General features: G+C 41.1%; 1 protein-coding gene and 1 long non-coding RNA gene across 10 annotated transcripts in view; one reads left to right on the top strand and one right to left on the bottom strand.

Moving 5' to 3' along the window:
* The window catches only part of MAPKAPK5 (MAPK activated protein kinase 5), a 36938-nt gene extending 16695 nt beyond the window's left edge, over nucleotides 1-20243 (bottom strand). For 3 of the 9 annotated variants that reach the window (XM_064578395.1, XM_064578396.1, XM_064578397.1), the window contains exons 1-7: nucleotides 19639-20243; nucleotides 7291-7364; nucleotides 6509-6584; nucleotides 5833-5930; nucleotides 3999-4111; nucleotides 2181-2266; nucleotides 1337-1432 (exon numbers count right to left, since the gene is read on the bottom strand). In XM_064578395.1, the coding sequence (XP_064434465.1) occupies nucleotides 1337-1432; nucleotides 2181-2266; nucleotides 3999-4111; nucleotides 5833-5930; nucleotides 6509-6584; nucleotides 7291-7364; nucleotides 19639-19674 (579 nt within the window). In that variant the 5' untranslated portion in view covers nucleotides 19675-20243. Of the gene's footprint in view, nucleotides 1-1336; nucleotides 1433-2180; nucleotides 2267-3998; nucleotides 4112-5832; nucleotides 5931-6508; nucleotides 6585-7290; nucleotides 7365-13959; nucleotides 14053-18373; nucleotides 18460-19388; nucleotides 19615-19638 lie in introns of those variants that run through there. The other 6 variants (XM_064578400.1, XM_064578398.1, XM_064578402.1 and 3 more) reach the window with 6 other exon arrangements.
* A 218-nt stretch (nucleotides 20244-20461) lies between these two features.
* On the top strand, nucleotides 20462-22387 carry LOC135362564 (uncharacterized). Its single transcript, XR_010407412.1, has 2 exons — nucleotides 20462-20610; nucleotides 20768-22387. It is a non-coding gene; the product is annotated as an uncharacterized LOC135362564 (long non-coding RNA).
* The last annotated feature ends 5494 nt before the right edge of the window (nucleotides 22388-27881 follow it).

The following is a 27881-nucleotide window of genomic DNA, read 5'->3' as shown; positions in this document are numbered from 1 at the left end:
CCTGGGATGGAGCCCCACATCGGGCTCCCTGCTCAATGGGGAGCCTGCTTCCCCCTCTGCCTGCCCCTCCCCCTGCTTGTGACCTCTCTCTGACAAATAAATAAAACCTTTAAAAGAAAAAAGAAAGAAAGAAAATGGAGAAGGAGGCCACCAACCAAAGAATGCAAGTGCCTCTTGAAGCTGGACAAGGCAAGGGAATGGATTCTCCCCTAGAGCTTCCAGAAGGAACACAGTCCTGACAACACCTTGAACCGTTTCAGACTTCTAACCTCCAAAACTGTGAGGAAATAAATGTGTTGCTTTAAGGTACTAGGTCTGTGGCAATTCATCACAGTAGCAATAAAAAGTAATACATATATACAACAAAGAACTTGTATCCAGAAAATAAGAACTTTTTATACCTCACAATTATAAAACCAAAAATGGGCAAAAGATTTATACCCATACTTCACAAGAGAATGTTTTACCCATATTTCACAGTAGAATGTCTAATAAACACATGAAAAAATACTCAAAAGTAACCATTAAGAAAGCATTATAATTAAATCCATAATGAAATAATATTATGGACCTACCAGAAAAACTAAACTTATATATACTAACAAACATGAATTGATGGTAAGAACATGAAGCAACTGCAACTCTTATGTATTACTGGGGAATAGGTAAAATGGTACAACCATTTTGGAAAAGATGTCCCCCAAAACTTGTAAATGAATGTTCGTAGCAGCTTTATTCATAATAGCCAAAAATAGAAAACCCAAAATGGCCATCAGTCAGTGAATGGATAAACAAACATGGCTTAGTCCTCTATGATAGAACACTACTTAACAACAAAAAGGAACTAACTGCTGATATATGCAGCAACGTGGATGAATTTCAAACACATGCTGAGCAAAAGAAGTGAAACACAACAGGTACATGAGTTTCATTCATATGAATTTCTACAACAGGCAAAACTAACCCATAATGACAGAAAGTAGATCAGTGATTACCTGGTGCAAACTGACTACAAAGATACATAAGAGTTCCTGACGTGACAGAAATGTTTCATATCTTGATTGTGGTGGTGTCCGTCCAGGAGTATCTATTTGTCAAAACTCATCAAACTGTACTTAAAGCATGAGTATTTTATTGTATACAAATCATACCTTGTTTTTAAAACAAGTTGATTTTAAAATAAAATGCCTGCATCTAGTTAAGCAGACTGTAGGTTTCTGAAGCTGAGTTCTTCCCTTCCCATTGGTAATACATGCCCACTTGTGCTGTGGAAGAGAAGAACGTGTCTACAGACAGCCGGGTGACACATCCTGTGGCAGAAAGAGTAAATGCTTACCTGAGGTGCAACATAATAAGGGGTGAACTGGGGTGTCATCAAGTCACCTTGGTCAATTTTGGCAAATCCAAAGTCACACAACTTCACTGGGGCATCCTGAAATAAAACAAATGGGAGTCATTGCTCCAGAGTTCTCAGTAAACACTAAAGGAAAATCCAGGTGGAAGACAGGTTATCTTGTGCTCTCTCTCACGAGTTTCTAGCTGACACCAGAGCCTATGAATAACATGTCCTCACATCTGGAGAAATGATTCATACTGAGGAATTTTTCTTAGTAACACAGAGGTAAAGAATTTCTATCCACTCATAGTTGGCCTTGTTTCATGACTGGTATATGCAGTACTAAAATCAAGATCTTAACCAAGTGCCCCCTGGCTCTATCTACTGGCCCATCATCTGCAATCCAGGGTGTGATTTCACTTTTAGCATCAACTTCAAGATTGCCAGAGCAACTTATTTGGTGGGACATGGTACAAGGGGCTGGAGAGAAAAAAAACACCTTATCAGCATTAATGAACGGCAAATACAACTATTACACTTCAAGGTAATATTTAACAGCATATAGATTCCTGCCCCTTTCCAAAGCACCCCCAAATCATATCCAAAATCTTAAGTCTTACAAATGTATATCAGTACCATCCAAAATTATCAATGCCAGGGGTATAGTAGAATGTCTCTGAGCCTCTAGCAAGTAAACAAGTGGGGAAAGTAAGCTGCTGGAAGCACTTTGGCTTAAAGCCTCTTCACCATGGATTCAGAGAGCTCTGAATCTACACCTACACACCCATTCCCGAACTGTGTTGAGAGTGGCAGCACTAAAAGGCAGAAAAACAAGTCATCTCACCAAAGAGTTATCCTTGAAGAGCAGATTTTCAGGCTTGAGGTCTCTGTGAGCGATGTTTAACAAGTGACAGTGCTGTAGAGCCAAAGCTATCTGGAAAAGGACACAATGGAGCAACCATGTCTTAGAAAAGATAGCTCTTTAATGCCCCTAGCTTAGAGAACTCAGGATATTAAAAAAAAAAAAAAATCCTTAATTAAGTCGATTAAGACTGGGGTTGGTTTTCAATTTTACAGCAGAAATTAAGTAAGACTTTGGGTACCAAGAAACAAATGAATTCAGCTTAGTTTAGCTGCAACCTGTATTTCATTAAGCTAAATAAATAAATAAACAAATAAATAAATACAGTAAAACACTTCTTTGCCCAAGTAAACTGATGGGTACCAAGAAATAGAAATGAATTCAGCTTAGTTTAGCTGCAACCTGTATTTCATTAAACTAACTAAATAAATAAAACAGTAAAACACTTCTTTGTCCAAGTAAACGGACAGTTAAACCCTGTACGAAATGGGAAGGACGAAATGCTTCCAATTCCACTCCTCTGAGATGCACCCACCACGGCAGCGTAAACATTGTGCCGGGCAGTCTTCAGCGGGCCTGGGCTCCCCTAGCAGGACAGTGGGCACTAACACCTGGCTCCGCACTGTCCGGGGGTTCAAGTCCAGGCTCTGCCTTCAAGAAAAATGGGAAGCTGCTAACTGCATTTTTCCACCTGATATTCCAATTTGCTCATCCCATTTGCTGAAATGAAATGTCGCCTGTTTAGGTGGGTTGGAAGGGTTTTTGTTTTATATGAGATTCTCAGAGCACATCCTAATATTTGAAATCTTTGAAAAATACAAGATGTAATTTTTAAAATTAAATAGAACAAATTCTACCTGTTCTTCAACTCTCAGTATGGAATTGTCTTGGCATTCCAAATATCAGCTCCCCCCCACCAGAAAGGAGGCATCCAAAAATGCTTAAGGCTCCCACACACTGTTAGCGCTTGAAGCTGAGGCCACTGGCTGGCCGCGGCGCTCACAAGCTCAGCTAGTGCGCTACCAGAGGGCCAAGTCTTCCGCTAATGCCACAAGGGGCTCTGGCCCAGTGAGCAGAGACTTTTGATAGGAATTCTTGCTTTAAGTGAGGGAAGAATGCTTGAGGCTCATGGAAAATTTGGAAGAATTTTGTATTTAGAACCAATTGAGGTCTGATTTCCTGCTTTTTGCCTTGCTTGCTTGGCCTGAAGATAAGCCTTGTGGAGTTAGCTTGTCACCTCCTCAAGAGGTTATTTCGTTAGATTCCTAGTATTGTTTGTGACATAAATCATTTTTCTAGCAATAAAATGTGATGTCAAAATAGAGAGACTATAATCAGGAATAACCCAGAATTACAGAGACCTTAGAATTCTATTAAATCTGATGAGGTGACTCAGAAGCAAAAAGTATCTTGTATACAGTTGTCCCAGAAGATATTTTTATCCCATACAATCTTTCAGGTGTTATCAACAGCAATTTATCTCAAAGTCCAACACTGCTTGGAATGCTACATACTCAAAGATATCTACAGTCTACAGAGGAATTAAAAGATTACCTTTCTTCCAGAGTTTATTTAAATCTTATAATAGGCAATCAATTGACAACCACTTAAAAATACAGTCCCCCCCCAAGCATAAAAGGGGTCACATTTCTCCTGTCAAAGCATCTTTTCTGATTACATAACAAAGCAGGCAATGAGAGATCAAATAGAGCTTTTCTTCAAGCTTTCTTTTATTCCCCCCAATGAAATTGTGCTTGTTAACCAACATTGTTGGCAGTTTGATTGGTACCCGGGGTTAACTTGCCTGCTTTGTTACTTGGCTGGCTTGCTTCTCTGTAAAGTGCCGGTGCTGGCTGATTCTGTGAAATAGCTCTCCCCCTTCCATCATCTCCATTACAATTAAGAGTCGAGCCCTGTTTGAAAGCATTTGATTTTGTTAAGTTAAAAAAAAAAAAAAACTGAAACATCAAATAGCTAACCTAAAGATACCTCATCTACAAAGTGTGTAACTACTTCCTAAGTCTAGCCCTACCATGCCCCTTGGAGTTGGACCCCTTGTCACTATCAACTGGACACTATAGATAAGGAATACCCCTCACCTAAAATTTTCTAAGACGCTAAAATGAGAGTAAAATAATTAAGTTTTGAAGACAATGATCCTTTTGAAGATACTGGACTTAACTTGTTATTACTAGATGTTAAGGGGGGGGTGATCTTTTTTTTTTTTTTGAAGATTTTATTTATTTATTTGACAGAGAGACAGCGAGAGTGGGAACACAAGCAGGGGTGAGTGGGAGAGGGAGAAGCAGGCTTCCCGCTGAGCAAGGAGCCCAATGTGGGGCTCGATCCCAGGACCCTGGGATCATGACCCGAGCTGAAGGCAGACGCTTAACGACTGAGCCACCCAGGTGCCCCAGGGGTGATCTTTTAAGTGACATGTTTTAGTATCATATTTAGGGCAGCTAGATAGAAAGTGCATTGAAAACAGAATATGACTTTGTATAGGATATGAATTTCAAGTCACTTGGCTGGTGTGGGCTACCTTGGTATTCACTCTCATTCCTTGTCTGTCTATGTCTGTATCTATGTCTGCGTGTCTCTCTCCACTCCTTCTCCCCACTATACTAGTTTTCCATGTGACCCACAGCATACCCAGCAAGACAGCTGGACAGGGTTACACAGCTACTAAAGAAAAGCAAAAATTCTCATGTTGTTAAAAAAAAAAAAAAATCGGAATTCTGGTTACCATTCTTTGATATAAATGCTTCCAGCTTCTATCCAAATGCTTTCACCAACAGAGCACAGTTGTTAAGAAATAGTTATGATTTCCCATTTGTTTTTACAAATCCATCTTCTTTCTCCACCTGGAAGAATCCTACCAAGTCCTAGCCCCCACATAACCACTCTGTGAGACACCTCACCTCCCCAGCCTACAGTTAGCAGCTCTCTTCTCCTTTGTAAGCTCAAAATATCTTATGGATGCCTCTCCTTGGTGCCTATCACATTGCTATGAAGATAGGTTGACATCCCAGTCCCCAGAAGAAATCATACCTTATTTAACTTTGAATCCCTTGGAAGACACTTAGAATGCCACCCAGTGGGCTTGCCAAACATTTGGCAGTTAAAAGAATAATGTTGATTTATTCCTTTAAAAGGAATGTCAGACTAAGCAATAAGAGCTTTTTGCCATATCAACTCTAAGCCAGTGCCTAGTAATATCTGGTCCCCTTTCACTAATTTGAAATAGAATCTATTTTAATTCCACATTACATACTTTTTTTTTTTTTTTAAGAGAAAGTAATCACAATAATCAGGGGGTCCCAAAGAGTGGGTGGGGCATAGATGAAACAAGACTGACAATGAGTTGGCCAACCCAACTGTTGAAGTTGGGTGATGGCTACCTGGGGATTCATTACATAATTCTGTCTGCTTTTACAAATGTTTGAAATTTTCCAAAATAAAAAGAAGAGAAGAGAGAAAGAGGGAGGGAAACAGGCAGGCAGGCAGGAAGAGAAGGAGGGATGGAGAGAAAGGGGGAGGGGGAAAGAGAGCACAAAAGAGAGGAAAACCCCACTACACCTTGACCTACATGTAGAGAGGTGGACATGTGGTGATGACCCCCATGTAGTCTTACCTGGGGCTGGACTCATGAGGAAACTGTACACTGTTAGCAAACACTTCGATAATTTGAACTATATTTGGGTGTGTGGCACACATCATGTGCAGACGTACCTTAAAGAGAACAGAGGAAACGTATCACCTCACCAACAGATTTACTTCTACTGCCCCACCCATTAGCAAATGAAAAATCTGGCAAATAACTCATTTTGTTTCAGAAATTATTCATGTATCTCTAAGCAAAAGAATACGTCCTCCACTGCACATGTTACTAGTAGGTCATCACCACACCCAGATGATTTAAAACAAATGTGTATTTTTTAGAACTAGAAACACATCCTCACAACCCTCCTGCAGCACACTTACAAGACACTAGTCACCATTCTCCACTCTTCAAGGAACTTGGCCAATAAGTAAAAGCTGAGGTAAACCTGAATACTTCAGGGTATAAGAACCACATTAATTGAAAAAGAACAAGAGGTGGTTTTAAGGAAGGAAGACTGACAGCCTTTGGCACTGACAGATATGGGACCACTTTGTAATGATGACAGGAATAGGGAAAAGGGGTAAATGTGGATATAAAATTCTTTGTGCATCTCTGTATTCCCTCCAGGAAGCTGCCTTACTTGTAAAAAGAATAATCTGTAGGCACTTCCAATATTTAGGCAAATCAAGGCAATAAAGGGTCATACCTCGTTTCTAGCTTTTGGACGATCAAAAAGAATTTTCAGTGCAAACCGTTCTTGAGTAGATTTCTTTACACAGACTCTAGATTTGGAGGAAAAAAAATCAATCAGAAATCATCTACGTTACACTGAAAACTAATTTAATAGGTTTGTTCTTTTAGAACTGTACTTCTAATCAAGAATATATCCGGGTGCATCCAAACAAACTTGCCCCTAGGGCTAGCAGGTGGAGAGGCAGAAAAGCCATCTCACTCTCCCGGCACAGGCCTCAGCTCCTGAGCCATGTGGGAGCAACCTGAAGAAGGCCAAGGAAGGAATGGCCAAGGATGGCCTTTGCTGGCAACTCTCACAGTAGCTCCACAGTCTCAATATCCTTTTTCTTTTTCTTTTTTTTTTTTTGAGAGAGACAGAGAGAATGAGGGGGTGGGGACAGAGGGGCAAGGAGAGAATCTTAAGCAGACTCCACACCTAGCACGAGCCCAACATAGGGCTCGATCTCACAACCCTGAGATCATAACCTGAGCCGAAATCAAGAGTCAAACACAACCAGCCTAGTCACCCAGGTGCCCCAGTCTCGATATCTTAAATGATTCTATGTTACAGACCAGGTGACTCAGTCACTTAAATGTATTTCTAAATGGATGAGGAAAAGCCTTATATAAATATGTCCACTTGTTAAATTAAGGCTATTTCACAAATCTGGCACACCTGATGCTTCTATTGTACAATGTATGTCAAATGGCCCTTTGCGGAGCAATTCTGCCATAGTTTTGCATGTCGTCTCTTACCTAACTGGACCACTAATTCCAGCTCCCAGCTTCTGAGTCCAATTGATATTGTATTCCTCTAAAATGGAGGTTTCCTATTAAAACAGAAAAGGGAGGGGGCAGACAATGATTCTCCAATTAAAAAGCCGAATAATAGAGCAAGGTGGGACAACAGAAAACCTTATCACTCACTATCTCATCTTCTAAAAGAAACTGATAAGCAGGGCTTTGCATTCTTTTGGCTTTATAATTAGGTACTTCTTCTAAATGACTAAGTTAGGCACTGTTTTCCAGCAAAAAAGAAAGCAAACACTTTTGGATAAGAAGAAATTCTTCAGCTCATCCACAAGGTCCATTTCACTCAGTGTTTTTCAGGGGGTGGGGGGTAGTGTGAGAGGAACATATTCTTTCAAAATGCTTCACTACTGAATATTCAATTGCTAAAATGAAATGGTCAGTATATTTTCTGAGGTTCCAGAAAGACTGATCTGATAAATGCTTCTATGATATAGAAGGCCTATACCCTTGAAGAAGTTGATCAAATTGTTGAAATAACTGAATAAATTGAGACTTAAAAGTTCAAATAAGGTAGTAGTGAATATAATAGTAAATTTATCTAATTTTCAACAGCATCATTTTGAGTACAAAGATATCATCACATTGTGTAACTATATTTTTTATAGTTTTCAATTGTTTTATTTACAGTTTTAATAGCTTCCAATAGTTCCCAATACAGCCTCTATGATTTAGTGAAAGTTTTTATGGAATTCCTGTCTAATCACTATATGCTGAGCTTCGGTTGCCATAGGCTTTCAGGCATGAAAACCACATATTTAAGTTATGGCAGGCTAAAATTCACTTTTCAGGGTTCCACAGGAAGAAAAGGAAACCAAATGGAGACCCTGAGAAATTAGGCTGGAACTCATGAGATTTTCAAAGTGTTTTGTTGCAATGAGAATTGAATAGAATCGCGACTCCCAGTACATGAGAACAGGGTATCTGTCCACACTCATTGAGCAGTTGGTATGTGCCAGACACCAGGCTAAGTTCAGAGACAGAAAAACAGAGCTTCTGCCCAATTAATATGCAAGCATACAAAATAAGCTTACAATAGGCATCATCTCCACTTTCCTGCTGCCCAGTTCTTGATAAAGGTTCTCAGCATATAATAAATGCTCACTAACTGTGGAATGAGAGACTAGAAAGTAGACTAAAGCTGGATGATAGAGGGATATTGACTTGGGAAAGATCAGTTAGATCATTACACAAACTTCCTTCAGAAAAACTGTACACTAGGGTTAAGGAGCTTGAGAGCACGCAGTGAGTTACACGGACTAATGAGACTAGAATCTATGGCTTTGGCCTCTTCCCTAGCACCATTCCAGCTATCAAAGTTAACTGCCTTACACAGAAGATTGGGGACAGATCTTGCCCAATCAGGGAGGTCCCAGGCTCTGTCCCCAATCACCACCTCCTAAACAGAATTCACACCTACCCATTTAACTTGCCTACCTCCTTTATGTTTCCACTGCATGGCCTTTAGAAGTGTTTGAGAAGACAGGGAGGAATACAGGATTGGGAAAGAGGGAGTTGGGAGCATAGTCTAAGCTTCATGGTGGAGTAAAATCATTTGCTAAACCCCTCCTTCTCCTCAACTCTAATGAAAACATACACTCATAGGAGATCCATGGAAAAGAGAGATTTGTTCCATGGAATTATCTGTCATGAACAAATCAAAGAAGTGTTCATTTGCCCAGTTCCTGAGATGTGAAAATAACGTTAGACAAAATTCTTCACTGTGCTGGTGCTTATTCAGATGGTACTCTACCTAATACACAGCCAAGACCGTTCAACTTGTAGAGGCTCTGATGAGGCTCTGACAGGAGTTTTACCATTTGCCGTTACAGAAGATAAGAGAGGCACTACCAGGCCTCTCTACAGCCCTGATTTCTGAACCCTGTTTTCCTTATACCTCTTGTCCTCTTTCCCAGCTTTCATTCTTACACCTTTGTTGATGGTGCCATAAACACTAACTGGTCTAAGGCTTCAAGAAGCCTGGCTGGGGAGGAGAAATAACAGCCTCAGATCTGTCAACTCTTCCATGTGTGGATGGCCTATTTTCTCACATATTTTAATGACAAGGAGAATATAGGAAGGGATGGGTCAATTAAAACACTTCACTGAAGGAATTATGGACTAATTCAAAGGCATCAATGAGAAACACATTGAATTCTGCTAAAGAAATATATATACTGCCTTAAATTAATAAGGATATAAATACATGGAATGAAGTAATTCTTTGGAATCCTTCTAGACCAAGGGTTTGGAAATCACAACCCACAGGCAAATCTATCCATTGTCTGTTTTTGTAAATAGTAAAGAAAATATATTTGTGAGAGATATAAAAATAATGATATAGTAAAAAAGTTAACATTTACTGGATTAAAAAAAAAAAAAAAAGATCCAACCATAGCTGTCTATAAGAGATATACTTTGGATTCAGAGAAGCAAACAAGTTAAAAATAAAAGGATTTCAATGATTATGCTGGGTAGACTGGGTATCCACATGCAAGCAAAAGAACAAAGTTGGACCCTTAACCCCATACACAAAAACTCAAAATGGATCAAAGACCTTAATGTAAGACCTAAAACAATAAAATTCTTAGAAAAAAACATAGGACACAAGTTTTGTAACACTGTATTTGGCAATGATTTCTTGGATAAGACACTAAAGGAACAGGCAACAAAAGAAAAACTAGACAAGATGAACATGAAAATTTAAAAATTTTGTGCATCATAAAACATTATTAACAGAGTAAAAAAGGCAACCCACATAATGGAAGAAAATATCTGCAGATCAAGTATCTGATAAGGGATTAACATCTAGAATATACAACAATTCCTAAAACTCAAAAACAACCTGATTCAAAAAACGGGCTAGGAACTTGAAAAGACATTTTCCCAAAGATATACAAATGGCCAATAAACACATGAAAAGATGTTCAGCATCACTAACCATGAAGAAATACAAATCAAAACTCCAATGAGATACAACTTCACACCCATTAGGATAGCTACTATCAAAAAACAAATAAATAGGGGTGCCTCAGTGGCTCAGTTGGCTAAGTGTCAAACTCTTGATCTCAGCTCAGGTCTTAATCTCAGGGTTGTGAGTTCAAGCACCACGCTAGGTGTGGAGACTACTTAAAAAACAAACAAACAGAAAATAACAAGTGTTGGTGAGGATATGGAGAAATTGGAATGCTTGTGCACTACTGGTGGGAATGTACAATGGTACATTTCCAATGCCATGAAAAACAGTATGGCAGTTCCTCAAAGAAATTAAAAATAGAATTACCATATGATCCAGCAATTCCACTTTGGGTATATACCCACAAGAACTGAAAACAGGGTCTTCAAGAAATATTTGTATATCCATGTTCATAACAATTATTCATAACATGGAAGGGACCTAAGTGTCCATATACATATGATGGAATATCATTCAGCTTTAAATAGTAAGGAAATTCAGAAATATGCCACAATATGGATGAACCATGAGAATATTATGCTAAGTGAAATAAGCCAGTCACAAAAAGACAAACACTGGGGGCGCCTGGGTGGCTCAGTCGGTTAAGCAACTGCCTTCGGCTCAGGTCATGATCCCAGGGCCCTGGGATCGAGTCCCACATCGGGCTCCCTGCTCGGCGGGGAGCCTGCTTCTCCTTCTCCCCCTCCCCCTGCTGGTGTTCCCTCTCTCGCTGTGTCTCTCTCTGTCAAATAAATAAATAAAATCTTTAAAAAAAAAATTTTTTTTTTAATTAAAAAAAAGACAAACACTGTATGATTCCATTTTTCTGCGGTGCTTAGAGTAGTCAGTATTACAGAGACAGAAAGGAGAATGGTGATTGGTAGAGGCTGGGGGGAAGGACGCAGAGGAGTTACTGTTTAATGGGTACAGAGTTTCAGTTTTACAAGATCAAAAAAATTACATGGATGGATGGTGGTGATGGTTGCACAACATTATAAATATATTTAATACCAGTGAAGTGTACATTTAAAAATGGTTAAGATGGTAAATTTTATGATATGAGTAATTTTATTACAATTTTTTAAATGGAGAAAAAAATAAAGGATGGAAAAAGATATACCATGAGTAACTATAAGAGAGCTGAAGTAACTATAGAGACAACAGACAAAATAGACTTTAAAACAAAAGATATTAATAGAGAGGCACTTTTTATAAGGATGAAAAGGTCAATTCAACAGGAAAATACGAGGATTATAAACATATATGGAGGCACCTAAGAACAGAGTCCAAAAATATATGAAGCAAAAATTGACAGAATATAGGAGGAAAATAGATAATTCAAAAATAATAGTTGGAGATTCCACTACCGCTACTCTCAGTAATAGAAAAGCTAAACAGAAAATCAGCTGGATGTAGAAGACAACACTGTCAACCAACTTGACCTGACATCTATTAGAACACTGCATCCAACAACAGGAGAATATACATTCTTCCCAAGTACACATGGAGTATTCTTCAGGATTAATCATATGCTGGATCATAGTCTCAATACATTTTTAAAAACTGAAATTATATAAAGTTCTTCAACCATAACTGAAATTAAGCTACAAATCAATTAAGCTACAAATCAACAAAAATTTTAAAATTACATAATACTTCTAAATAATCAATGGGTCAAAGAAGAAACAGGGAAATTAGAAAATATTTTGATCCGAATGAAAATAAAAACACGGGGCGCCTGGGTGGCTCAGTCACTAAGCGTCTGCCTTTGACTCAGGTCATGATCCCAGGGTCCTGGGATCAAGCCCCGCATCGGGCTCCTTGCTCCGGGGGAGGCCTGCTTCTCCCTCTCCCGCTGCCCCTGCTTGTGTTCCCTCTCTCGCTGTCTCTCTGTCAAAAAATAAATAAAATCTTTAAAATAAATAAATAAATAAAATAAAATAAAATAAAATAAAAACACAATACAGTAGTCCCCCCCCTTGTCTGTGGGGGGTACATTCCAAGATTCCCAGGGAATGCCTGAAATCAGAGCTGGTACCAAATCCTATATATACTATGTTTTTCCTACACATACATACCTATGATAAAGTTTAATAATTTAAAATCTATAACATTATAAATTATAATTTATAAATTAGGCACAGTAAGAAGCTAACAATAATAAAATAGAACAATTATAACAATATACTGTAATAAAAGTCATGTGAATATAATCTCTCTTACACACACAAGTATCTTTTTGTACCACACTCACCCTTCCTCTTCTTGTGAGGGTGTGAGATAACAAAGTGCCTATGTGATGAGATGAAGTGAGGTGAATGACGTAGGCTTTGTGACAAGGCATGACCTTCTGATGATTCAGAAGGAGGATCGTCTGCTTCCAGACCATGGCTGACCATGGGTAACTAAAACCACAGAAAGCAAAACCATGGCTATGAGGGGACTATATGCTAAAATTTATGATGTACAGTTAAAGTGGTGTTTAGATGTAAATTTATACCTATAAATCCCTACATAAGAAAGATCACAAATCAATAACCTAAGCTTCTACCTTGAAAAACTAGCGAAAAAAGAAATACTCAAAGGAAGCATAAATAATAAAAACTAGGGCAGAAATCAATAAAATAGAAGACTGAAAATTCAAAACCAAAGTTGATTCTTCAAGAGAACAAAATTAACAAACCTTCAGCTAGACTGAAGAGAGAAAAAACACAAATTATTACTATTAGAAATGAAAGAGGAGACATCACAATTGACCTTACAGGAAGCTAAGCATTATAAAGGATCACCATAAAAAACTTTACGCCAAGAAATCAGACCACTAGATGAAATGGACAAATTCTAGAAAGACATAAATTACCAAAACTCACTCATGAAGAAATAGAAAATCTGAATAATCTATAAAAGAAACTGAATTAATAACAAAAAAATCTTCCCACAAAGCAAAGCTGTGACCTACAGTTTTAGGGGTAAATTCTACCAAATCATTTAAAGTGCAGTTTCTCATCTCAGCATCACTGACATTTTGAAGCAGATAGTTCTTTGTTGTGAGATTGTCCTGTGCATTGTTAAGATGTTCAGGAGCATTCCTGGCTTCTACCTGCTAGATGCCAGAAGCATCCCCTACCTGCACTGAATAACTATAATGTCTCCAGACACTGCCAAATGTCTTGTGAGAGACAAAAACTGCCCCCTATTGAGAACTATTGATTTAATGAAATAATACCAAACCTCCACACAAATTCTTCCAGAAAGTAAAGGAGGGTATACTTCCCAACTCATTTTGAGGCACATATTACCCCCATACCAAAGCTAGACAAAGGCATCACAAAACTATAGACCTATATTTCTCATGAATACAGATGCAAAAATCCTCAGCAAAATTATTAGCAAACTGAATACAGAAACATGTAAGAATAATTTTACATTAGACTAAGTGGGGTTTATACCAAGAATGCAAGATTGGTTTAATACCTGAAAATCAATTGTTACTATATATCACATTAAGAATAAAGAACAAAAACTATATGATCAACTCAATAGGTGAAGAAAAAGCATTTAACAAAAATTCAATGCCTATTCCTGATAAAAACTCTCAGCAAACAAGGAACAGAAGGGAACTCCTCAATTGGACAAAGGACATCTACAAAACCACTTACTTAGTGATAAGTCTTTAATGCTTTCCCCCTGAGATCAGGAACAAGGCAAGATGTCCACTTTTGCCACTTTCTTTCAACATTGTACCTGAGGTTCTACCCATGGAATAAGGCAAGAAAACAAAATTAATAGCATACATCCTGTAAAGGAAGAAGTAAAATGGTATTTATTTGCTGAAGACATGATTTTTATATGTAGAAAATCCTAAAGAACCTACAACAACAACAAAATCTAGAACTTAGCAAATGTGGTAGGATGTAAAACACATTATCAAAATACAGAAATGAACTGTTATTTCTATACACTAGTGACAAATAACCCAAAGAATGAAATTAAACAATTCTTAATACCATCATAGAGAATAAAATATTAGGAATAAATTTATTAAAGAGTGCAAGCTCCATACACTGAAAACTACAAATACATTGCTAAGAGAAACAGGAGAAGCCCTAATGAAATGGAGAGCTATACCTTGTTCTTGGATTAGAAGACAATATTGTTAAGATGGCAACTGTCCCCAAATTGACCTGTAGAATCAATGGAGCCCCTGTCAAAATCCCAGCACACTTTTTTGAAGAAATAGACAAGGGGATCCTAAAATTTATTTGTAAATACAAAGAACTTGAAGAGCCAACTTAATTTTGAAAAAGAGAAACCAAGTTTGTTCTCATACTACCCAATTTTGAATATTTACTATAAAACTTCAGTAATCAAATTAAGTATGATACTAGCATAAGGATAGTCATATCGATCAATAGAACAGAACAGAGAATCCAGAAATAAACTTTCACACTTATGATCAACTGATTCTCAAAAAAGGTAACCAAAGTAATTCAATAGGCAAAAGACAGTGTTTTGAACAAATTGTCCTGGAACAACTGGATATCCATATTAAAGACAAACAAACAAAACCGTAGACCTTTAGGTAACACCACACACAAAAGTTAATTCCAAGTGGATATTAGACCTAAATAAAGAACTAAAAACTGTAAAACTTCTAGAAGAAAATACAGTTGAAAAATCTTGTAACCTGAGACTACGCAAAGATTTCTTAGCTATGACACCATAAGCACAATCCATAAAAGAAAAAGAAAAAAAGATAAACTGGACTTCATCAAAATTAAAACCATTAAAAGTGAAAAGATAAGCCACAGACTGGGAAAAATATTTGCAGATCATATGTCTGATAAATCTCCTTTATTTAGAGAGAACTCTTACAACTCAATAATAAGACAAACAACTCAATTTACAAATGAGTAAAAGATTTTAATATAGTTAAATACCAGGGAAAAAAATACATGAATGGCAAACATACAAAAAGATGCTCAAGAGCATTAGAATTAGTTTTTATTCGGAGTATATAAAGAACCCTTACAACTCAATAATAAGACAAATGACCCAATTTAAAAATGGGCAAATGATTTGAATAGACATTTCACCAAGAAAGATACACAAATGGCAGATAAGCACATGAAAAGTTGACCAGCAATATTAGTCATTAGGGAAATGCACATTAAAACCACAATCAGGGGGCACCTGAGTGGCCCAGCCGTTAAGTGTCTGCCTCCGGCTCAGGTCATGATCCCAGGGTCCTGGGATCAAGCCCCGCATCGGACTTCCTGCTCAGCGGAAGCCTGCTTCCCCCTCTCCCGCTCCCCCTGCTTGTGTTCCCTCTCTCGCTGTATCTATCTCTGTCAAATGAATAAATAAAATCTTTAAAAAAAAAAAAAAAAACCACAATCAGACCACTACACAACCACTAGGATGGCTAAAAGGGAAAGATGAATACCAAATATTTGTCAGGAAGGAAACAAAAACAAAGACAAAAACAAAAACAAAAAACAACAAACCCCTCAAACACTACTGGTGGGAATGAATAATGGTAAAGCTACTTTGGAAAAGTTCTGCAGTTTCTTAAAAAGTTAAACATAAACTTACCATACCACCTAGTAATTCCATACCTAGGTATTTAACCAGAAGAAATTAAAACAAATGTTTACACAAAAACTTGTATGGGCAAGTTTTATATATCATTTTGTTCATATTAGCTAAAACTGGAAACAATCTAAATGTCCATCAACTGGGGATGAATAAATAAAAAAAAAGATGACTCAACAATAAAAAAGAGATAAACTCCTAATATATGCACTAACATGGGTGAACCTCAAAAGTACTAGAAGTAAAAGAAGCCAAATAGGTACGACTATGTATTATACAATTTCATTAATTTGGAATTTCTAGAGACAAACCTAGTGGCAGAAAGTAGATCAGTGACTGTCTGGAGTGGGGAGTGGGAGTAGAGGCTGACTACAAATAAGCAAAAGGAAATTTCTAGGGGGGATGGAAATATTCTTTAAAAAAAAAAAAAGAAAAGATTTTATCCATTTATTTGAGAGAGAGAATGCGAGCAGGAGTTGGGGGGGAGGGGCAGAGAGGGAGAGAATCCCAAGCAGGCTCCATACCCAGCATAGAGACCAATGCGGCGCTTGATCTCACAAGGGAGATCATAACCTGAGCCAAAACCGAGTAAAGACACCCAACCCACTGAACCACACAGGTGCCCCGGGATGGAAACATTCTAAAACTGGATTGGGATGATAGTTGCACAACTCTGTACACTTACTAAAAATTCTTCAACTACACACTTACATTGACTGAATTTTATGGTATGTAAATTATACTGCAATTTTTTTTTTTAAGATTTTTATTTATTTGTCACAGACAGAGAAAGAGAGCACAAGCAGGGGGAGCAGCAGAGGGAGAGGGAGAAGCAGGCTCCTCACTGAGCAAGGAGCCCGATGTGGGACTCGATCCCAGGACCCTGGGATCATGACCCGAGCCGAAGGCAGACGCTTAATGACTGAGCCACCCAGGCGTCCCTATACTGCAATTTAAAAAATATTTTTAAAACTAAGGAAATGAATTTTCATTAAGTTCATCAAATATTAAAAACTCTGCCATATACGGGGTGCCTGGGTGGCTCAGTCATTAAGCGTCTGCCTTCGGCTCAGGTCTTGATCCCAGGGTCCTGGGATTGAGCCCCGCGTTGGACTCTGAGCTCAGCAGGAAGCCTTTTTCTTCCTCTCCCACTCCCCCTGCTTGTGTTCCCTCTCCTGCTGTCTCTGTCAAATAAAATCCTAAAAATAAAAAAAAAAAAGAACTCTGCCATATTCAATAGAAGGCAAATATGTAAGCAATCCCTAATCCCAAAATGTTCTTTCTTCAGGTTTATATAAGTGTCTTAGGAGTAGTGAGTCATGGGGCTATGGAGAAGAGACAGAAATGAGAAGACAGAGCCTAAGGTTGTTGCCTTGGCCTTATCTTAATTATTTTGAAGAGTAATAGGATGAGATGTTAAAGTCTAATCAGACTGCTCTTAGGTAGTCAGGAAGCAGAAATTTAAATGGTCTGATTAGAGCCCAGGAAAACAGCTTTTCCAGCTGAACTCCACTGGTCTCAGACTTCACCACTGAGGGACATCCTCCAGAAAGCAAAACAATGAATACAACACAATGCTGCAGCAGAAGTTTTATTTGATGTCATGCTGGCTTGCTTCCAAGGGAGTATATCCTAGTCAGTACTAGTTGTCAGATTAGATATTTTCAACTCCACTTATTTTTATTGGTTGGACACACTCAAAGTAGTAGGCAGACTCACCAATGACCTGTCAAGTAAATGAAGAAAAGCTAAAAAAATTTAAGAAAGTCAGATTGGGCCATAGTGACCAAGTGAAGAAATTATGACTTTCTTAAATGACTCTTTAGTTGCTATGAGCTAACATTCATCGAGTTCCTACTAAATGTTAGGTATTATTGTAAGCACATTTAGATATATTTGTTCATTAAATCCTCAAAAAACCGTATGAGCTGTGGAGTGTTTTTATCTCCTTTCTATGAGTGGGGACTGAGAAGTGAAGTGACTTACTCAAGGACACAGCTAATGAATGGCAAGGCTGAGATTTTAACCCATGAGTTTACCTAGAGAAACTATGGTAGCCACTATGTAACATTGCCTCCCCATTTATATATTTACCCACTAGAACTATGTGCCTCTTCTGTTCAAAACTCCCTAGCGTTCCTCTGCTACTCAAGGTCAAAGCCAAAGTTCCTACAATGGTCTACAAGTCCCTATGTGCTCTAGCTTGCCATCACCTCCCTAAAACATCACTGACCCATTGCATTCACTTTGCTGTTCCTGGATCACACAAGACTTGTACCTATCTCAGAGGCTTTGTATCTGCTGTTCCTACTGCCTGTAACACTCTTCTCTGAGACAGTGGAGGTTTGCTCCCTTGTGCCTTTCAGACCTCTACACAAATGTCACCTCTTCAGAGAGGCCTTCCCTGACTACTCTTCCTAAAATAGTACTCCCCACCCTTTTTATACTTAATTATAAGCACCTGACAATGTTTATTACCTAACTCCACCATCTAGAATATAAGCTCCAGGAGAGCAGGGACATCTAGGAGTTTGGCTTTGCACCACCAGTGCCTAAGACAGCACCTGGCAAAAAACAGAAAATACTTGAATTTAAAAATCTGCCACATATGCTTTGATTCACAACCCAATTATATAACTTTAGGTAACAATTCATGACCCCGTACCAATAAAATTCAAACCAAAAGAAAAAATGCAGTCTTTTAGAACCTTTATTTCTATTATTTAAAATCTGATCTTCCTTAATATGTATGTATATTTCCATGCCTCCTTTAAAAGGTGAAGTTTCTTTGGAAAGTCTGATGACTTCTATAAACTTTGCTACACAAAAAATTGTTAAGTGTAACTTCTTAACTGTGTCTTGAAGGGGAAAATAAGCCCAAGTTGCCAATGGATGCCTGTCCCTCAAGGGAAAATGAAATTCTTAAATGCATTGACTTTAATACTGCAAAATAAGTAAATAACGCATATCGAACTTCAGGCTCAATTTACACAAGACTCTAATTTCCTAGCTACAGCTAGATGACTTTCTATTAGTACCTCAAAGTTTGCCTGTTTAAAAAAAAAGAGTAAAAAACAGATTTTTAAAAACTTTTCACTTTATTTGGGTCATTTTAGAACACACATATTTGCTTTGTTGTTGTTGTTGTTGTTAACAGAGCAGTAAGTCACAGAACACCATGAGCTCTTCCTCAATAAATTAAAGACTCCCTAGGAGGAGAGGAAAGAGGAATAGGTGAGGGAACATAGGCAAAAGTAAGAACAATATGTGCCAAAAGATAGATTTTGTAAGAAGGCGAGCCACCCCATCTGAAACTGCAGGTTTCGAGGAGGCTGGTTTCAAACAAATCGAGAGCGATGGGTAAAGTCCAACTCTCCAAATACTGTTGCAGATCATCCGGAAACAAATACTGGCGGCACTTGGGGAGTGATCGAAAGTGAAGTAGTAGGGCCCCCTCCGTCCCACTCATATCAAGTATCTCCACGCCACTCACCTTGCGTTTTAGATGAGCACAAATCACATCCCTACTTTAATCAGGGAAGTTAGAGGGAGTCGGACATCCCTCCCTATACATACACAAACCATTCACTCAAGGGCTGTAAAACGCAGTCCACGGAATCTGGGAAGACCGAAACCCGGAGTCGCTGGAACCTCTCACTCCAAGTTCTCTCCGCTTTCTGAGGCTGAGCCGAGAGGAATGCCACAGGGACAAAGCGGGGAGGAAGGGGGCATCTCCCCCTTACCTTGATGGCTTTCTCCATGTCGCTCTCCTCGGACATGCTCCTTGGGGCCTCTACGGCCGGGAGCGGCGGAGGCTGCACAGGTGCCCGGTCCCACCGTAGCCGGGGGAGCAAGGGGCTCGGCGCTCGGGCCCCTGGGCCTCGGGGAGACCGGCAGCAGCCGTCCCCAGGGACCGGCGGGGATGAGGGCCCCGGCGCCGGCTCCGCTTCGGTGGGCGGCTCTAGGCTGGCGGCGGCGGCCCCCGGGGACAAGCCTTTGTGCTGGGCCCCGTGCGGCCGCCTCCCGGCTTCATCCCCGGCCGGGGAGGCAGGCTCCCGGGGCAGGGCGAGGCGGGGAGGGTCCCCGTCCGGGGCGCTATGCAGAGGCCTCGCGGGGCCGCCGATTAGGCCTGGGCTCGCCAGGTCCTAATGAGGAACCTGCGCCTCCGTCTCCGCCGCCGGCACCGCTGAGAAGCCGAGCCCGAGCCGGCCGCCGCCGCCGCCGCCGCCGCTGCTCCCGATGCCGCTTCAGCGCCACACATCGCCGGGACACCCGCGCCGGGCAGCCCCGCCGGCCGGCCGGGCGCCCGCCGGCGCTGTGTCCCGCCTGAGCTCCGGGCCGCCCGTCTTGCCGCCCGACTCCTTGCCCCCACGGCTCCACGTGCCCCTCGCCGCCGTCCGCTGGGGTTTCCGAGCGCCCCCAAACCACGCAGTTGATTTGCAGGCATCTGCCAGGGTCTCCTCAAGCTGCGCCACACTCGGGACAGGCCCCGGGGCCCTCCGCAGCGCTGGCGCCGCGCTGATGACGCAATGCGTCCGGCCCCCACGGGGCGGATCCACTGGAGAACGCCGCCTGACTCGAGTGACGTTCGCGCCCCTTTTTCTTTCTTAAGACGCGGAGAAGGAGGTTCGTTCCGCCAGAAACAGCGTGCGTGCAGGAGCCGGGGGTTTTAACTCGTGATGAAGAGGAAACGGAGGTCCCGGGCGGGTCCAGCGGTAAGAGAACAGAGTTGTGTATAATAATAGCAGTCGTAGTTATATATTCGGGGGGTTAATTTTACCTGAGGCTCTTTTCCCCAACCAGGTTCTTTATTCTTTACAAAGCAGGCATTTGGCGCGGCGAGGTAAGTATGTTCTTACTTCGCGTTTACAGGTTAGGTAATTAAGGCTCTGAGAGCCCAACTCTCTTGGGCACAGCTGAGAAGTGGTCAAGTCAGAATTGGAACCCACGTTTGTGCTCCTTCCACTACACCAACTACCTGCCCAAGGACCTTGTACGAGCTGTTGGCAGATCACCTCTTCATTCGTTCAGTTATGTACTGAGCATCACCGTGTACCAGGCCTACTCAACACTTGGGAAAAATTGGAGCAAGAGTCGGTACCTACTCAGTGGATCTTAATTTCAGGAAAGATAAGCAGCAAATAAACGGGGAAACAAGAGTTTGTCGGTGCCAAGAAGAAAGTTTACAGGATGCTGAGATAAGAGAATAACTGGATGTGGGGACTTTTCCTAGTAGATGGTCAGGGAATGGGGTAACACTGAAGCTGAGACCTCTGAGGAATGAGAAGGAGCTGACTGTTGCAAATCTGAGGAGGAGATTTCTGGGCGGATGGAACAGCAGGTGCAAAAATCTTAAGATGGAAATAAGCTAAATATGTTCAAGGACCAGCAGAATGTTCATTGTAGTTGGAGCAGAGCAAGTAGAAGGAGAAAATGACAAAGAATGAGGTTGGAGAGGTGGACAGAGGCTGTATCATACACCCTAGGGTCATGGTAATGACTTTAGATTTTATTCTATGTAATTGGAAGGTTTTAAACCAAAGAGTGATGCGAACAAAGTTATGTTTTGAAAGATCATTCTGCTAGATAGAGAAATATGGGCAAGCAAAAGTGGAGACACGGAGAGTTATTAAGAGGCTATTGCAATAATCCAGATGAGAGATTATTTTGATGCTTGAACTCAGGTAGTGGCAGCAAAGATGGAGTAGATGGATTTATGGTATGTTTTGGGAGTAGAGTTGACAGTATTTCCTGAAGGATTTGATATGGAACGTGAGAATAAGAAATTAGGGCGCCTGGGTGGCTCAGTCATTAAGTGTCTGCCTTTGGCTCAGGTCATGATCCCAGGGTCCTGGGATTGAGCCTCACATCGGGCTTCCTGCAAGGGAGGAAGCCTGCTCCTCCCTCTCCCACTCCCCCTGCTTGTGTTCCTGCTCTCACCATCTCTCTGTTAAATAAATAAAATCTTAAAAAACAGAAGAAAGAAAGAAATCAAGAGTAACTTCTCTGAGTCTGGCTTCAGCAACTGGAGGGACAATGGTGCCGTTCAGTGATTGACGGACTTGATGCAGGTGAAGATGGGGAATGCATGTTTTTTTCTGTCGAGGACAATTTGAGGATTTTGTGTGATTTACCAGAGGGTAAGTCAAGTAATTGGATATATGTTGTGGTACGGATGTAGTTGTCCTCTTTGTCGGCCATACGCCTACTGTACATTCCTCAGGCCCCTTAAAGTAGGTGTGGCCATGTGCCTGTGCTCTCCCCAATGGAAAGTGAACAGAAGAGATGTGCACAGTTTCCAGGCTCGGCCCAGAAAATTTGTCAACAGGTGGTCTTACTTACTCTGCCAGCTGGACGATGATGAGAAGGTTCTGGAGAAGGCAAGGCTCCAAGATGGAAGATTCCTGAGTAGAGGAGAACCGCTGCTCCATTGACTTATATATCCACCTAGGACTGTTACATGAGAAAAAAATAAACTTTTATTGTTTTGAACTTTTATGTATTTGACTCTTTTTATAGTAGCAGCTTTGCCTGTGCTAACACAAATAAGAGCAGTGATCCAGCAGTGAACTTTGCGAGAAAATTTCTGAATGAATTGACATTATCCATAACAGTAAGGAAATAAAAGGTGCCTTGGATTTATTCATTCATTGATTCCATGATAATTTATCAGGTGCCTCTCTGTGCCGGGCACTGTGTTTACGTAATAGAAATGCAGAGATGAAGAACTCATACACTGAGTCTGGCAGCTCAACTTACTGGCTGTTATCTGCATGCGCTTTCCCTCTACCTGGAAACAATCTCCCCTCCCAACACACACACACACACAGCCTAATTTCTACATGTTCTTCAACCACATTCTAAATACCATTTTAGGGGCACCGGAGTGGCTCAGTCGGTTGAGCAGCCAACTCTTGGTTTTGGCTCAGGTCATGATCTCAGGGTCATGGGATGGAGCCCCATATTAGGCTTTGGGCTCAGCGCAGAGTCTGCTTGAGATTCTCCCTCCCTCCAGCTCGCGCGCTCTCTCTCTCTCAAATAAATAAAATCTTTAAAAATATATATATATTATCAGAAAGACATGCCTAATTCTTATCCCTAATCTAAGTCAGATATTCCTGTTGTCTCATAACTTACTTTCTTGTATTTACCACAGTTTTTATTTATGTATTTATTTGTTTGTTATTCTTTAGTGTTCTCTCCCCAACTAGACTATAAATAATCTCAAGGGAAAGAATCTTACGTATTACCGGCCACATCCTCAACACTTAACCCACTGCAGGTTAAGCCTGTGTAGCCATCCATGATGCCCACCTCTAGGTATTCATTATCTTGTGTAATCCCTTCACCCTGCTTGTGGGCTGATCTAGGGACTTGCTTCTGATAATGAAATGTCATGTCTCAGATTACATTACAGAAAGACTTTGTCTTTCATCTTGGGTGCCCTCTCTTACTCTCTTCCTCATTTGCTCTGAAAGAAGCCAGCTCAAATGTGAGGTTCTTTGTTAGTTTCCTGGGGGCTGCCATAATAAATTACCATAAACTGGGTGACTTAAAACAACAGAAATTTTATTTTCTCACAGTTCTGGAAGCCAAAAGTCTGAAATCCATGTGTTAGCAGGGCTGTGCTCCCTCTGAAGGCTCTAGAGGAGAATCCTTCCTTACCTCTTCAAGCTTCTGGTGGCTCCCAGCAGTCCTCAGCATTCCTTGGGCAAAAGGGGTGCATTACTCCAGTCTCTGCCTCTGTCTTCACATGGCCTTCTTCTCTGTCCTTTCCTCTTATGGAGACACTATCATTGTACCCTAATCCAGAATGATTTTATCTTAATTACATCTGCAAAGATGCTGTTTCTAAATAAGTTCACATTCTGAGGTTACATGTGGACATGAATTTGGAGGGCAGGATACTAATCAAGCCACTATAGTTGCCTAGTAGAGGGGCCCACATGTCAAAGAACTAATGTCTCTTGCCAAGTGCAAGTGATAACCTGAGACTTGCCAAAGGCCACATAAATGATTTTAGAATGGATCCTCCCCCGGTTGAGCCTTGAGATGATTGCAGCCTTCTGTCCCAGGAAGAGGCACCCAGCCAAACTGTGCCCAAATTCCTGACGCACAGAAACTGAGATAACAAATGTTGTTTTTAGGACACTGAATTTGGGAGTAATTTGTCACGCAGCATAGATAAACTAATACGGATTTTGGTGCCTGGAAGTGGGATGCTGCCATAACAACTAGCTAAAATGTGGGAGTGGCTTAGAACCAGGCAGTGGGCAGAGGCTGGAAAGATTTTTTTTTTTTTTTAAGATTTTATTTATTTATTTGACAGAGAGAGAGAGCGAGAGAGGGAACACAAGCAGGGGGAGTGGGAGAGGGAGAAGCAGGCTTCCCACCGAGCAGGGAGCCCGATGCGGGGCTCGATCCCAGGACCCTGGGATCATGACCCGAGCCGAAGGCAGCCGCTTAACGACTGAGCCACCCAGGTGCCCCGAGGCTGGAAAGATTTTGAGGAGTGCATTAGAGAAAGCCTACATTATCTTGAACAAACTTAGTAGGAATCTGTACTTCTCAATACCAAAATCTGTCTTCGTCAGCTTGGGCTGCTATAACAAAATACCATAGACTGGGCATCTTAAAAATAGACATTTATTCCTCACAGTTCTGGAGTCTGGGAAGTCCAAGATCAACGTGTGGGCAGATTTGATTCCTGGAAAGGCCTTCTTCCTGTCTTGCAGATGACCACCCTCTTGATGTGTCCTTCACATGGTGGAGGGAAAGCCACCTTGAGTGTCTTCTTTTTCTTATAAGGACACTAATCCCATCATCCTTGTGACCTCATCTAAACCTGATGACAACCCAAAGGCCCCACCTCCAAATAGCATCACAGTGGGGGTTGGAGCATCAACATACGAATTTGGTGGGGAACATAACATGGCCTAAAGGTAAAGTAGAAGATGTGACTGTATAATAGTTTGTGAAGACCTCAGACAATCAAAGGTGGTACCTCAGAAGCCTATTCAGTCATGGAAAAGATCCTTTACAGAGACTGAGATGCATCTCGAAGATCCTCTCAAACATAAGGCCTCTAGAATGCTTGAGGTCATTGTTCTGCAGCAGTCACAGCAGAAACTGAAGGTAGAGGGGGACTTGTTCAGGGAGATTTGTGGATGTGGCTTTAGTCTAATGGTGTGAATGCCCAGTAAGGTTCCCAGGAAGCCCACAGAGTTCTTGAAAGAGTCATATTTGGACTCTTGGAAGGAGAAAGAGCACAGGCTGAAAAGAGGCCTTTAGAACTCCAGGATTCTGGCAGGAAGCCAACTGAGCTGCTCAGCTGCACATATGTGCTACTTTTTATGAAATAGTATGACTCAGAGTGGAGCCAAGAGCCACGTATAATCATTCTCAGTCTCTGAGAACTGGAGGAGTTGCCAACATTTGCCGAGCTGGCTTTCAGACTTACTAAGGGCCAGTGACTCCTTTGTGCCTCTCACTTCCCCCTCCTTGAACAAGAATGTCCATCACTGTTGTCCTAGGCTGGTCCCACCACAGTATGTTGGGGGGACAAATAATTTGTCTCCTTATTTTCATAAGTCTACAGATTGGAAAGATCGTATTTTGAGGAGATGTACTTAAGGAACTATACTTAAGGGATTAATTTACACCTAGACTTGATTTAGTTTTGAGATTATGGACTTCCCGCTGATGCTATAGTGGGATGAGGCTTTTGAGGCCCTTCAAAGGAAGAGGGTGCATTTTGCATATGCGAAAGACATGAATCACTGGCTGCCAGAGGACAGGTTGTAAAGGGTAGCTTCTATGATGGTGCCTGGTGATAGCTCTATGTAGTCCCCCTCCCCACCCCCCACCTCTTAAAGGTGGCCTGGAACCAGTGATTTGCTTTTAATAAACGGAATATAGCAAAGTGATGGAATATCCCTTCTAGGATTAGGTTACAAAGACACTGTGATGTCTGTCTTGGGCTCCCTCTCACTCTTCTGCTCATTTGCTCTGAAGGAAGTCAGCTGCCATGTTGTGTGCTGCCTTATAGAGGAATCCACATGGCCAAGAACTGTTGTCTCCAGCCAAGAGCCCACAAGGCCCTGAGCCCCACCAAGAGCCATGTGAGTGAGCTGGGAAGAAGATCCTCCGTCAGTTGAGCCATGGGATGACAGGAGCCCCAGCCAACACCTTGATTGTTGGGAGGTTATGAGTCCGAGCTGGGTGTAGAGATTACTAAAGAAAGAAAATTGTGGGTTTTAAGCTGCCACATTTGTAGTCATCTGTTCTATAGCAATAGATAACTGATACAGGTGGTTAAGAAGAAGAGGCATGCAGGTGAGAGGTCATGGTGACCTGGACTGGGATGATTGCAGCAGACCTCAGGGAGAAGGGAACAGATCTGAGATGTATTTTGCATGTAGAGTCAGCAAGAGTGATTGGATATGGGGGATACAGGGGAAGGCAGTGGCAAGGGTCATGCCCAAGTTATCCCAGAGCACAAGCTCCCAGTGGGCAGGGGTGACTTACTAAGAGCAAACTCCCTGGGGGCAAAGGAGCACTTGTAGGGGCTCAATGAGTAAAATGTAAGGGTGGATGGAGGAGAACCTGCAGTCAAATGACCCTGCATGTCATTTTCTCTGATGCACAAGTGCCCTTCATCAGTTTTGGAAGAGTGACCCTGCTTGGCAAGGGTTCGAGAGCATGTGGAGAACCTGGAACCCTCATACAGTCTCATACATTTTAATTGGTGAGCTACTGTGGGAAACAGTTCAGCAGCTCCTCTGAAAGCTCAACATAGAATTGCCATGTGTTCCAGCAATTCTATCCTAGATACATACCCCAAAGAATCAAAAATAAGTATTCAAACAAATACATGTAAACAAATGTTCATAGTAGCACCATTCACAATGGCCAGAGATGGAAACATCCTAGATGTCTATCAACACGTGAGCAGATGAACGAAATGTGGTATATCCATATAATGGAATATTATTCAATCATAAAAAGGAAAGAAGCACTGATTCATGCTACCACATGGATAAACCTCAGAGACATGATGCAGAACAAGAAAAGCCAGAACAAAAGGTCACATATTTTATGATTTCATTCATAGGAAATTTCCAGAATAGGCAAACCCATAGAGACAAAAAGCAGACCAGTGGTTGCCAGGGCCTGGGTGGAGAAGGAAATGGGGAATAACCATTTCATTGATACAGAATTCCCTTTTGGGGTGATGAAAATGTTTTGAAATTAGATAGAGGTGGTGCTTGTACAGCATTGAGAATGTGCTGGATGTCACTGAATTGTACAGTTTAAAATAGTGGTCAATTTTATGATCTGTGAATTTGACCTTAATTTAAAAACCAATATGACGGGCGCCTGGGTGGCTCAGTCGTTAAGCGTCTGCCTTCGGCTCAGGTCAGGATCCCAGGATCCTGGGATCGAGCCCCGCATCGGGCTCCCTGCTCTGTGGGAGGCCTGCTTCTCCCTCTCCCACTCTCCCTGCTTGTGTTCCCTCTCTCACTGTGTCTCTCTCTGTCAAATAAATAAATAAAATCTTTAAAAAATAAAAATAAAAACCAATATGAAAATTAGCCCCATTACTCTCAAAAGGATCTTTCCTTTTTAAAATGAATTATTTCATAACACAGTTAAAAGTCCACTTAAAGTATTCACAGACCCAGACTACTAGATGAATTTTCTAAGTGCTTAAAGCAAGGGTGGTGAACTTGTGAGTCTGACATGTTTAGTCATCTCACTTATTGGATAATCTGCTTGAGTAATTGCCAGGGAAGCATGTTGCTTTCTTTTCCCATGGTAGCTTGGGATAGCTTTCGTTCCAAGTGGGGCCTTTGATGATTTGAGACAAGAAAGGAGTTGAAAACCATATAGCCTTTCTCTCTCCCCCCCCCCTATATTTTCCCTCTAGTTGGAGTTTCTTTTCCAATTTCAGAAGCATTGTGTATGTCATTAGTTTTTAAGAGTT

This window comes from Mirounga angustirostris, unplaced genomic scaffold (genome assembly GCF_029215605.1).
Source record: "Mirounga angustirostris isolate CCGP_5_RB_7025 unplaced genomic scaffold, mMirAng1.0.hap1 SCAF_14, whole genome shotgun sequence".
NCBI classification, from domain to species: domain Eukaryota; kingdom Metazoa; phylum Chordata; class Mammalia; order Carnivora; family Phocidae; genus Mirounga; species Mirounga angustirostris.
This window is presented reverse-complemented; position numbering and strand designations above follow the sequence as displayed.